The sequence below is a fragment of the Colletes gigas genome, unplaced genomic scaffold (assembly GCF_013123115.1).
Source record: "Colletes gigas isolate AHSC1104 unplaced genomic scaffold, ASM1312311v1 Colletes_gigas_Sc00001, whole genome shotgun sequence".
NCBI classification, from domain to species: Eukaryota; Metazoa; Arthropoda; class Insecta; order Hymenoptera; family Colletidae; genus Colletes; species Colletes gigas.
In genome coordinates, this window is record NW_025106630.1 from 5,749,485 (window position 1) to 5,763,145 (window position 13,661).

Sequence of the window (13,661 nt, forward strand, 5' to 3'; positions counted from 1 at the left end):
ATTGACAAACGTCGATTTACCTTATAAATATAAAAAAAAAATTAGTGCTCCAAGGGAGTTCCTTGACAAGTATAAGCAGTTTAGAGTTATAAATAGAAGTCTGAAGATATTAATGAAACAGAGACTGCGAGGGGTTGTTGTCCAGAAAGTGAAAGAATCAACTTGGCTAAAGGAAAACAACCCCATAGAATCCCCGATTGTGCTCTAATCTGCCAGGCGAGGCAACAGGAAATGGGAGAATTCTCGATACTGGCAGGAAGTTCCCCAAGTCGAGTCGTTCGCTTCCTGGACGAAGAAGAAACAAATTTCATTCCCCTGGAAGAAAGCACCAACGAAGGTGAAACAAATTACGATTATGCGTTACTCACATTCTTCTTACGAGGAAAAGTCACGGTGCATCTCGTTCATTTTTTCCGGAAATAAATCCTTAAAACGCGAAACGCTGAACCGAGGAATTGGACGACGCGCGGCGTTTCCAAAGGGCAATTCGTTGCTCGTGAATTTTATTTACCGTGTTTTGTTCAGCGCGCATCCGTCAGTCGGTTGTTCCGTCGCCCTTTTTCTTCGCCCCGCGTAAGTTGAATTTTAACTTTGAACGCGCGGTTGCATCGCGATAGCGTTGTCGTTCCGTTTGAAGCTTTTTCCCCGGAGCGTTATTCGGTCGTTTCGCAGTCGATGGAATTTTTGCGCGGGGTCGAGACCCGCGACATTCGCGGGGGGATTTTCAATTTTTAAGCAAATACATTAATGCAAGTCAACGCGAGAGAATTCTCCCTTTTCTCCGTGGTGCCGTTTACTTACTGTAAAAGGCCGGTATTCCCGCGCAAGCTCGGTGTACAGACTTGTACGAGGCACTCGTTGAAGACTCATAAGCGTATTGTTCCGTCCAATCGTGGAGAGTTCCTTCTCCCGGCGGCACTGTTCGAGATTTAATTCGCGCAATTCTTTCGCGGCTACTATTGTACTTTTGTTAAATACACTGGAATCTAAAAACGGTTCTCCAGTTCCCATTCTGTCCGTTTCGGGGCTCGAATAATAGAGATCCCTCACAAAGGGGAATAAAATGACGGACAAGTCCTAAATGCAAACACGAGTTTAACGTTTCGGTTCCAGCTTTGGATTCGTTCTCAAAAACGCTGTAATTTGTAACAAAATGTTCGAATAGGAATTGTGTGAATTTTCTCCACTCGGTTCTACGAATACTCCGAATTAACTCTGTTTAAAAAGCTCACTTTGACCGGCACCGTAGTAATTAGAATTTTTGAAAGAGAAATACTATTCGTTCACCATCAGATGAGCCAACGTTTCTTTGATCAGAGACAGGAGCAGAATTACAGATAAGCAAAGAAAACATTGAAATGAAATTTACACATCGAACAGCACACACGTGGTCGGCGCGCATTCGTAAAATATTAAACGAACAAACACTGCAAACGGAAACACGACTGTCTATTTTTATTCAAGTACAAATCAATATCCCCCAAACCGAAATTGTCGACGATGGAATACGATTCGCCACGTGTTTCAGCGTCGCGTTCGTTCGTTCCAAAAGCGAATACGACTGTTCCAACTGGAATTCGATCTATCGGTTACTATAACGCGAAATCGTTTCAATCCGTTCGAGAGAAAGCTATCGAAATTCTTTTGTAGAACCGAAAACACGAGAAACTCTTAATACGAAAATCGTATTAACTTATCAATATTAATGCTTAACTTGTGTAGCGTTATTTTTTAAGAAAGCTTGATTTATTTTTCTTCGCTATTAAAAAAAGGGTCGAAAGTAATATACCACGTCAAGCGTTCGTTCGTTAATCCGCATTCAAGGAGACGGTGTTTTCCCGTCGTTTTCGAGCCTCTTATTCACGATTCCGCGCATGTTCGACGCGCAGAAAAATTTGCATAATCCGACGAACCATCGCAACGAGAATTGCACGCTGACATGAACCGGTGTTCGTCGACGCGTCCATCGGTCCGATGTTTCTCCGGTTTCATTGACACTGGTCGAAAATGCTCTTCGTTTATTCGCGCGAATGGAGAAAATTCACGAATCCATGATTGGTATTTACGACATCTGTGCAAAGGTATAAAATTACAATAACTTTAACATTAACATTAATTATCTCGAAACGCAGATGATACTCTTTTAATCTCCAAACGATTAGTAACTTTTTTATCGATGAAATGAAAACACGTTTTTGTATAATGCTCCTTAACTCATGCGTGCCAAATCCCTTCTGTCCACTCTTGTTTTTCACTCCACTAAATCCTCTGGTTTCTTCTTGTTATTTCCCCTCCGAACATACGCATAAAATCAGCATTCTGAGTTATTCTTAAATTTATATCAAACCCACAACTTTCACGAACTTTTCTAAAAAGAGAGCCTAGTTTGAAAAAACAAACCGCATTTCGGTTTGCATCACGCTGGTCGCGATCGATAGCTGGAGAATTAACGCCAAAGCGATTCAATTTTCACGGTATTTTTTGACATCAATTTCACGACAGACTTGTCAGCGAATTTATTCCCGCGGAGAAAAATGTAATTTTCATCGTACAAACACACTCCGTCGATGGAATATTAAACCGAAGGATTATTCCTTTAAACGAACTTTCTTGCAGCAACGCCAGCATCTACGTAGAAATCCAAAGGATAGAGATCGAGTTCGATACGAACGGTTGAATAAAACGATCCTGGACCGTTTCATATCCGGTTTTGAATCGCGGTGCCCTTTCGTCGAGGGGCGAAACGAAATTTTTTTTACTTTTAATTGCAACTCCGCCGCTCTTTATTACGGGAAGTCGATGGGTAGACGAAGACGTTTCGGGTCGAATTCAGAGCCTTTTGCCCTCTTACCCCCTGGCGAGAAGCAATCTTGGTTCAGAACGTGGTCGACGGGAACCCCGTTATTTGCATGCAGCATCTCCCGGGGATTTCTGCGGATATCCCTTCTTTGCTCGGGTAATCAAAAAACGCCCTGACTTTCGTGCAATCCCGCCCTTCCACGATCCATCTCTTTGTGCGTTCCGACTCTCTGTCCTCCTCGTTCTCCGCACATTGACTCTGCCTCTCTCCAGGATACTCGTCCGGGTTCCCGAAGTTCGCGTCGATACGAAAATCGAAAGCGTTTGTGGAAATTTTTCCGCTCTCGGTGGATAAATCGTAGATTAAAATCGGGGATCCTGTAATATAAATTATGCGTCGGAAACGAGGTTAGTTGCACGGCTAACTAATCCCTTTTCCTCTGTTGCAGATACTCCAGCTGCAGATGAACGATTACAGATACCACTACATGTTCACCACGTTCGTAAGTATACGTCCAGCCACGAACGACTCTCTTCCCTGTCGCGGGTCCGCTGGCACAGACGGCAGCGATGTAAATTAGCACTCATGGGACTGGCCGGTCTAATGAACCTCGCTTTAATACGGTCCGTGAAAGTTGGCTACTCGTATCAGCCTATCGCGCTTTGACTGCGTCTGCCTTTTGACTCTGTTGCAATTTTCAATTTCTGCTCTCGATGCTCGGAGCTCCCGGTCTGATAAATGGAACGTTCGCTCGCAAATCCGGCGGTGGAGTCATCCGTTGCAGCACAGACGCGTAAATAATCGTCGCAGACCTCGAAGCTCGCGCGATTACACGGAATTTATCGTGATAACATTTTTTTTACAAGAACGATAAGTGACAATACCAGTGACGAAACGCCTACTCTGTCGTTGCTCTTTTGGCCACGGATTCACGCTCCGTTGAATGCTTTTTACGATCGTACAAATGTAATTTGACCACGGAAATTAATTCATATTGGAAGTGCTTTGTTCCATTCACATGTGTAAAACAGTAGATTAAAGAAAAGGTTGAACCGCCTCGCGTAAATGGAATATAATGTTCAAGAAATATTACGCACAAAGCTGTTAAACAACAATACCTTTACAAACTGCTTTACTAACTCTGAAACAGCTTCGGAGTCCTATTGTCTGTGTACCCTTTGAATCAAAATATATATAGAATGGTTAGATTAAAGTAGAAACTCTCGTCGTATCGTCAGACCACGAAACAGTGCAGCGACAACGATTTCGCGAAATAGAATAATTCCAACAAATTTCCAACGCGGCATCAGGCGAAACTTTCCGACGAACAGTCCCGTCGATGATAATTTCGCGTCGCTGCAGCTATATCGCGTGCAGCGTTCGTGAACCCGGAGATTTTGGAAACATAATTAACGCAGCAAATCGCGCGATCGCGTTTCTTGGGTCCAGGGCCGGCATACCAATTAACTTGAAAATCATTTGTTCAGCAAGTTGCGTCTTGGATGAACTTTCGCGTTAAATGTTGTAGAAACAAACTAATTCGCAAGAAATCAAATTTCCATTTCGAACAATGAGGGTTAGGAAGCGACGAACGCATTGCCAATCAGCGATAATAAAATAATAATCGATCGACGCATTAGCTTCAATAGTAAACGCATTAATGGGGAATTAATTAATTGTGTGCGTTGGGTTGCAATTCTTTCATGCAGCTAACTTGCTAGTCCAATTGCACGTTCTATAATTAAATTACCATGAAACCAGCGTGATATAATATTAAAGGCACTGCAGATAATTACGATACTGAAACGCTCGCGCAATCGTAATTATTATGGGGTAAATATTGACGGGAATAAACCGCGGTCAAATATCATCGTACTTCATTGTTAGCTTCTCACGAAGTACTCGAATCGTCAATTTCACAGGACGAATAGGGAAAATGAAGGTTTTTCAATTGTAGAAAATAGGAAAATTACTGAAATTGAAAAGTCTCAGCTCGTATAGCTTTTTAAAATTGTAAAGATTGGCAAGAGAATTTAGAATGGCACTCTGGGGAAACCAATTCAACGATCAGGTTTGTCAGAAATGTAAAAATTGCAAAAGATCGAAGATGAAACGCCCAACGAAGCAGTACAAAGGAAAACGTTTATAATTTTTACAACGAGCGAATTGTAATGTTAAATGGAAACGAGTTCTATTTGCCGATGAAAAGGATTTCAATTTGAACGGCTCAGATGACATTACTTGCTACCACCGCGATTTATGGAAAGAAGGAATGGTAAAACCTCGACAAATAGTGGTGACCTTATGATTGAACCCTGAATTGGTTAGAATGGCGAAACGGGTACATTCGAGAGAAGCTGAGTTTACTAAAACCGGTTATTCGAGCAAAAATTATTAAAGCGTATTTTACAACGGAGAACATAGTCGTTTCGTAAATATTATTAATAAAATTTATTGAAACGTTCTCTTCGGTGACCCACGTTCTTAATGCGAAGAAAAATCTGCTGTTCTATCGCCCTCGAAGAGAGACGAAAGTAAGAAATATACAGGAAAAAATGGAACTGCAATTTTCGTCACGTTCGCGGGAGCCCCGGTGGCCGATTTCGGCGCATGTTGCATAAACATAACCGCGCGACACGGAATAAATCACTTCCAGCGGGACGCGGCGCCACTTCCTGCCGCGACAGGTTCGCTCGGTGATATCGCAATTCGAGAGGGAAGTAACACGCTCGGGACCGGAAAAGGGACCCCCGAAAAGAGTGGAGCGATATAAAAGGGGTGCAGAGGAGGGGGCAGTTCCTTCGAAACGGAAGCTAGCTTTATCTGCCGCGGCGACTTAGCCACGTAGCCGACGACCCCGTTGAAATCCACATTATTTACTTTAACGATCCCAGCCGGGCGATGCATCAACCTGCAATTATTATAAATCATATCTGACTCGACGACTTCGTCTCGAAGAGGCTTGGCTGCCCGGGGTCGAGGGGGAACGGACTACGTCGGCCAGACGGTAATTGCGCCGGCGGCAATAACGCGATCGTTTTTCTTCAATTTAGAAAATCTTCTTTGCTCCCCAAGGCAAATAAAACGGGCTGAGAGAATTAAATTCTCAAACTCTTAAATTCGTCCATCGAACGCTGGGTCTATCTGGACCCATGCAAACTGTTTACTTCAGAATTCTTAAATGAGACACCCAAATCATCAAAAAATTGCCAAACAGAATTCCGTTGCATTGGAGTACCCATATTCATTCTTTCATTTTTTACCTGATACTTTCCTCTGAGTATTCAATAGTTCGATGAGTTCGTACTCAGGTTTGTTTCCTGTTTATTAAGCTCGTTTATAAGAAAGCATCGACAAACACAAAGTACAGTGTCAGCCAAATGTGCATAAAATATCGCAGGGTTGTTAACCCCTTACGCTTGCATGTAACCGGGGGCCACGCGAAACATATGCGCTCATTTATATCAGCACTCATTAGTAGGGAGCCATTTGTCGTCGAATTTCTTTCTTCTGTACCATTCGTCATTCGTACTCGCACCTAGATACAGTGAATATTAGTTTCTTCTTTAATACACGTCTGTTTTATTATATAATATAGTGACAGATTGAAAGGATGAAAATCATATAATGGATTCCTGACATTCCATCGAAAAATCTCACCGAATCTGATATAATGCATCAATTTTAACGAATAATGTTCAAAAAGAGTCCGTAATTATTGTTATAATAACAGAATGACTGATGCAAGCTGAAAATAATTCAGTGGATAACGAAGGATTAATTTTTGAACGTTGTATCGATCAGTTCCTGCAATAATTCTCATAATTTAGTATTCTGTATTTTATACCTATCGTCCGACACACGCAGCCATTGCTTATACTTTGCATAATTTTAATATGTGTTTAGCTGAAATCCTCCTATTGATGTATTTTCAAATTTTTCGTTCATCAATATTTTCCTTTCATCCCTACTGTTCTGATATTGGATCTACATTATATTACTTTCATTACTTTTACATAAATTAAAATCTCATCAGTATTAAAATTCAAAATTAATTTACCGTTAGTATAAAACGAAAATATTGAATTCGAAAGCGTGTTTGTTCCCAAATATATTATTGTCATTGCAAGTGCAAACAAAAATATTCTATTAAAAATGAACCTTTTACGTTGTAAAAATAAACAATCCCATAACGCTACGGTAAATGTGTATGAATAAACTTCCGTGAATAACTGTATTTCATTTTTTAATAGAATCATTTTTTTCTCAAAATTTTTATCGTAATCCTGCGTCGCATTTTCGCCCAATTTCAGAAACTGTAATACAGGATTTAATTAGCGAATATTTCGCATGAATTTACTGCGAATTCGCGTGGAAGGATCGACGAAGCTATGTAATGCCCCATTTGTGACGAAATAAAATAAATTGAGGATAGCAATTTTAGTAACGTTTTATTGACGTAGAAATATTATACGTTCCGAAACGTTAAGTCATTAATACGCGATATATCGTGCGATTCGTAACGTTACAACGAACAGAGTGGTACATTTTGCCTGAAATTGAAACGGAGTCCTGGCTGAGCGCGATTTCCATTCATTTAATATTTAAACTCGCTAAATATTAGTCGTCTAAAGCGTTCTCAAAGGATCGCCCGTGTAGAAATCTAACAGCGACACCAATTCTAGAACCACGGAATACTGAACGAACTGAAAACAATAATAACGTAACTAGTATTTTGTTCCTTTGCACGTTCGCACAGAAAAGTACAATTCGCGTTAATTAATTAGCCACTCACAGTAGTAACGTGATTATCAATTCAACATTTTCGAATGGATGCGATCCCATTTAGTATTTAAACAATAGTGCATTAAAACTTAAACCTATAAACACATAATAATTAATGTACCATCAGATGCGTTCATTATAATTGATACGACCTAAATATCGAGTTAAAAATTATAGTCTCTAATTCTACAATACTATAAATAAATAAGGATATAGGAAATAGATGGAGAAATTTTTCGGCGAAATTAAAAAATTTCAAAGCATTCTAAAAAAATTATTTTTAGTTGCAGGGGTGAATTAGAATCATTTTTGGTCAATAGACATACCCCCGAAATTCTACCCACTTTCGAGAAAAAAATTCGAGTAGGTGCTGAAAATTTTGGCGAAATTAAAAAATTTGAGATCATCCTAAAAAAATTATTTTTAGTTGCAGGGGTGAATTACAATCATTTTTGGTCGATAGACATACCCTCGAAATTCTACGCTCTTTCGAGAAAAAATTCCTTACCGAAAATACGTCTGACCAATGTTTGACCAATTCCCCTGAAATTTTTCGCCGAAAAAAAATAATTTCAAATCGTTCTGGAAAAATTATTTTCGGCTGCGGATATCAGTTTCAAACATTTTTGGTGAATAGGCATACCCTCGAAATTTTACGCACTTTCGAGAAAAAAATTCGTGTATGTGACGAAATTTTTCAGCGAAAAAAAAATTTCAAATCGCTCTAAAAAAATTATTTTCGGTTGCAGGAGTCAATTACAATCATTTTTGGTGAATACGCATACCTCCGAAATCTTGTGCACTATTGAGAAAAAAATTCTTTATCACAAATATAATGTGTGGCCAGAGATCTGTGATTATATTCCTCGTTTTTATCACTTGGTATATAGATATAATCCAATTATCTGGCATATTTGATTTTCCGGCTTTGCACCAGTCCCGAGTATTCCGGATAATTGAAAGTTTACCGTAAATCGATATTCCTAAAAAGTAATTCGTCTCGTCAACTTAGAGTTTATCAATACTTTAAAATATTCCATTTCTGTATGCATTCTGAATGGAAAAATTCTGCTTTCAGGACATCGAAACGTTCGATCTCGAGGACTTTAAGTACAACAGCGTGAACATGACTGCGTTCCGTCTGGTGGACCTCGAGGAACCAAAGGTTGCCGAAGTTCTTCGGCAGATGGAACGCTTCCAGCCGATTGGCCACGCAATCCTCAACAAAACCGGAGTTATCCAGGTTGGTGGAAAGTTCAAGTGACTCTTAGGTATGCCCAGACCGGAAGTCGTGGTTATCGGGCAACGGGGAACGTACGGAAACTCGGTTTGCTCGTTGGAACAGAAAACGGTTTTCGGTGTTTCCGTGAACGGATCGCTAGGAGTTTGGAGAGGCGAAAAGAACCTATACTGGACGTTCTTCTTGGCACCGTTTACTCAAATCGTGCAGGATTTTAAAATACCGTGGGTCGTCCAAATTTCCAGCTCATATTCGCAAGCTTCCATGCTACGCTTTGTATAATACAAAACGAGGCGCCTGGGAAAATCGAAATTTCCAACGACGAGAAATAACTGTGAAAAGCATAGATGTATTAATTATGACTGAAATTATGTCTGAACATTCCACGCATTTATTAGAAGTTTGCATTCGCGTTCATATTTTTGAGAGAAATATTCAATTATCTTTTGTTGAGCAACGTATAAATTCGGTCGTATGAACGGATTAAATGCCATCGCGTGTTCCGTTAAGCTACGAATTCGTCATTCGATATTTTTAATACTTAGATAATTACTTCCAATTCGTACAGAATTTTGCAAACAGCAAATTAATGCTACTGCGACATTAATCATAATAAATGAAATTGCAAACTTGATAACAATAGCAAGTAATTTTAATAATAAAGGACAAACGGGATCTAAAGGATATACTTTCATATTATTCAGTCCATTTATTCTGTTTTGTACTTCAGAAATCAATAACTGCGCGAAATTATATTTTGTTGCAAACATCGTACGTGGGGTTGGACAGAAAACAGACAGTTTTCAATTTCAAAATATGAAACACGCGTTGTCTATTTGAACGCGACCGTAGAATATGCTTTGTTAGTTTCTGTCGTGTTAGTCGATTGTTTAGGCATGAACGATTTTATCGCTGCGCGACATCTAATTAGGGCTTGGCGTTAAACGTCTAGTTCGAACAATACTTCACATTTGCATCGACGAAGTCGACAGAAACGTTGCAATTAATCTTAACACGTTTGTGTCGCACTCGTGAGGTTCGCTACACAGAAGATTCTATCAAGCGCTTAATTCGTTTTAAAACAGAAATCGTCTTTCAGTTTCCGTTGTATCGGATCGATATACCATCAATGTCAAATAATACATTTCTCAAAGCAATCGAAACGACCGCGATTCTGTGCAGTCCACGACGGAAGACCAATATAAAAAGAATCTTTCAGCGGAAATAACCGTGTTTGAAATGAAATTTGAGCACTCTGGATATTTATTGCAATTCATTGGCTAAGAAGTCCCCTATACCATTCATATTTTCGAAATATTTAATTCCCCTTTCATATCATACAGATCCAATCGGATGGATTGAAAGCAAGCACATGTTTTCTGAAGGTACGAATTCATCAAGCAGTACTTTGAATATCTACCCAGTTGCATTCAAGTAAAATAAATCCTCCAGCCAATGTAAATGAATGTTTTTAAAATCAATCTTATTGAAGAAATAAATATGCACTCTTTGACTACTTTCCAACTGGATCTGAATAAACAACCAGGAAACTGTTTGTCGGGTACATAGTCCATTGCAACATTAATTAAGAGTTTAAATTTCATTTTCTGAAGATTAAATTTAACATTCTAAATGTATACGAACCTTTCAAACCGTTATTGCATTATCCTCCCTTAAACGACCTACCCCGTATTCATCGCGACGAGACTTTCTCGTTCGAGAATAATAGAAAAGTTGGATCGAAGAGACGACAGAGGTGTCCACGGCGGGCGACTATCCGATGCACTGTCAGCATTTCAGTAATTAAGTGAGTTCTGGTCGTGGCGCGAGCTGCAACGTAATTAAGACAGCTCGATCGAGCGTGCTCGAACCACGGCCCACTTTCTTCCCGAGAGCCTCGCGACGAATCGTTTTCCACTGACAGTCGTGAACGGACTACTTCCGAGTTTTTGGCTTCGTCTCCACGCGACACGTGTACTTATTATTCGCAGTTTTATCAAGCATTTAACTCCGGAACGAAGACGCTAATTCGCGGTAACGAGATTACGGAAACCGTGGAACTATTAATGAGATTCAAAAACGATTCGAGATTCATTCAAAAATTCATTTCCAAAGATAAAGGAGAATCCCACTTTAGAAGTTCGCTTCCCCGCCGTTTCAGGCATTCATCGTTTAATAAATCATGCGTTTATACGCCTCGACTTTGACGATTAAACGTGCTCGAGCAGAATCTTCTCGCAATCAATGGAAATATTTACGACAGTTTTACTTCTCGCTCAATTTTACCGAGTTCTGAACAATATTTCAAATGTACTCTCGTTAAGCGTAAAATTTAAGTTAATTGGTAACGTAAGTAATGTAGGATAATACATTTTTTAGCATTCGTTTTAGTAGATCTAATTTAAAATGGAATTCAGTAATTTTTTCCTGCAGCGTTATTTGAAAATTATATTAATTTAATTATTGAGCTAGATACCAAAAATAAACTTTGAAATAACTAGTGTTTCGATAGAGTTACAAAATAAAAATTTCATCGCTGAGACTAGTAGTAAGAGAATCTTGGGAGGAATTGTAAGTAGTATTGGCGCGGACATAGCCAGCCCAGGTGAAGTCTGCGTCTGACTAGACGCGCTTCGTACTACTTGATTTACGAAAAATTCCATACATAACGTTACGGAGTTAATAAATATTACTTGATAAACATTTACTATATCGAATATATATTCTGATTAACAGAACTACCTCGATATTGATTATTTTTCTCTGGGTAAAAGCAATATTTGCCTTGCGTCGCGAGTCATTTCGAACAGCTTTTCACGCGAAGGGAACCGTATGTTTCAGGCAGAACCAGCTTTGGTGTACGACAGTGTTCAGGTTTTCGCGCACGGTTTGGCAGCGTTGGATCGCAGTCACGATTTGAGGCCCGCCAATTTGTCCTGCGAGAGGGAGGAACCCTGGGACGATGGACTCTCGCTCTACAACTACATTAACTCCGTACGTACGTTCTGTAATTTTTCACATACAACTCGCTCGTAAAGAATATCCAATTCTATCTACCGTACGAACGGGAGGGAATCAAGAGAATTAAAAACAACGCAAGGTGGATAGAATAGACGCGAAAGCACGCCGGGAACTTTCGAAAGTAATTTCTTCGGGGAAAGATGATTCGTCCGGTAGAGTTCCGTTGCGAGCTCGCGCAAATTAAGTGGCCAGCAATGTTTCCGCGAGACTTCGTTCAGTTTGATATACGTACTTTGGCGAAAGATGAACGACGAATTGGAAACTTTCGTGGCCCGTAGTTTCCGGCGGCTAATTAAAAGAAAACATCGCTGACGCGATACTTGTCGAAATTATTTACCTTTCGGCGAACTTTCGCTCGTTCATCTATCAATGGCGATCGTTCTTATTCGATGGCCGGCGTTTTCAATCTTGTTTCAATTAACAAACTCAATCGACGAATCGAAAATTATTTCAACGAGTTCGACGATGAAACGTATTTTGATTTTATTTTTCATTTTCGTCCCCGTCAAAGCTGAACGCGGGAAATTAACGATTGGGCGATACTGTTGGGATATCAGGGATGGTTGCAGGCGTGTGGTCGAATTCAATGATTCTATACTATATTATTTAATATTACGATAAACTATTTGACACAAAGTACATAAAAGATATAAGAGACTTCTCTCGACCATCGAAGTCGAACCTTTTCGGCCTAAACACTTCCATAATCGACATATACATATACACTAATATACATTCCTTACAATACAGATAGTTTGCGATTACACATTCGATTCGTATTTGTATAGATTGTTTTACAAAACCGGTTGCCATAAAGAAATAATAATTATTGATACAGATTTCTTTAAACGAATCATACGCCCCGCTTATGCTGGTGTATCCAAATCAGAGTATTAAAGTAATTTAACCGAATCTAATCTAACGCGAAAGTTTCTCTAATGATGGACAATTTGGGAAACATTCGACGCGCCTCGTTCTTTGGCTCGCAGTGCACGTTCCGTTGGAAATTCATTAAACCAGAATGCCGTTCTCCTTTCCGTGTAATCAATGCTCGAACGCATCACAGATTCCACTCGGAACTTTCATTCGTTGTTCGGTACGAGAACAATTCGTTTGCCGCGGAATATAATAATTTTTTCCCCGGCTGGTAACGCGACCATACGTCGGCGACCGATGCTATTGGCAGTGCGTGCTATTTCACGATCGGGGTCGACTGTCAAAGGGCAGGAACCGAATGGAGTGCGCCGCATAAATTCCACCAATGGTCCGGCGCTTTACAATGTTCGGTGCTTTACGAGGCGAGGCTCCTTTAACGAGTAGCCGACCAGGCGACAAAGCACGCCATGGAACGGTGCCCTCGTACCTCCCGGTTCCATCGCGATTCCAGAACCGATTCTTTCGAATACGCTTAAATTCTGCAGTTCTCATTCTCCTCTATCCTCGCGTCGACCGACTTAACGCGTTCACTGCCAGTCTAAAATCCTAAAATTGTTCACGGGACCAAAACTTTCATTTTAGGCAATTGTAAACTACGCAACTTAAAAGTTGTCGTAGTAGTTGCTTTCGTAACCTCATTAAAATTTATTTTCTTTAACATTTCAACTTGAGAATTCATTATTACAGTTCTACTGTTAAAAGTTCTGTCACCCATATATGGGTAACGTGGCAGTTAAAGTGTTAAGGGGGGAGTCTCATGTGAATGATAGAAAATTGAACCATTTTTCTTAATTTTTTTTGAGGAAATGTTACATTCGACGTTATGATTCTTTTTTGCAGTTTACTTAGCTATCCTTTGGGAATACAAGATAATTTTTT

The 13,661-nt window shown here is 39.9% G+C and overlaps 1 protein-coding gene across 1 annotated transcript in view; it reads left to right on the plus strand.

Moving 5' to 3' along the window:
- Nucleotides 1-13,661, plus strand: part of LOC122395260 (glutamate receptor ionotropic, kainate 2) — a 164,212-nt gene that overhangs the window by 105,335 nt on the left and 45,216 nt on the right. The window contains exons 6-8 of the mRNA XM_043392708.1: nucleotides 3,249-3,302; nucleotides 8,664-8,828; nucleotides 11,667-11,819. Of these exons, the coding sequence (XP_043248643.1) occupies nucleotides 3,249-3,302; nucleotides 8,664-8,828; nucleotides 11,667-11,819 (372 nt within the window). The remainder of the gene's footprint in view (nucleotides 1-3,248; nucleotides 3,303-8,663; nucleotides 8,829-11,666; nucleotides 11,820-13,661) is intronic.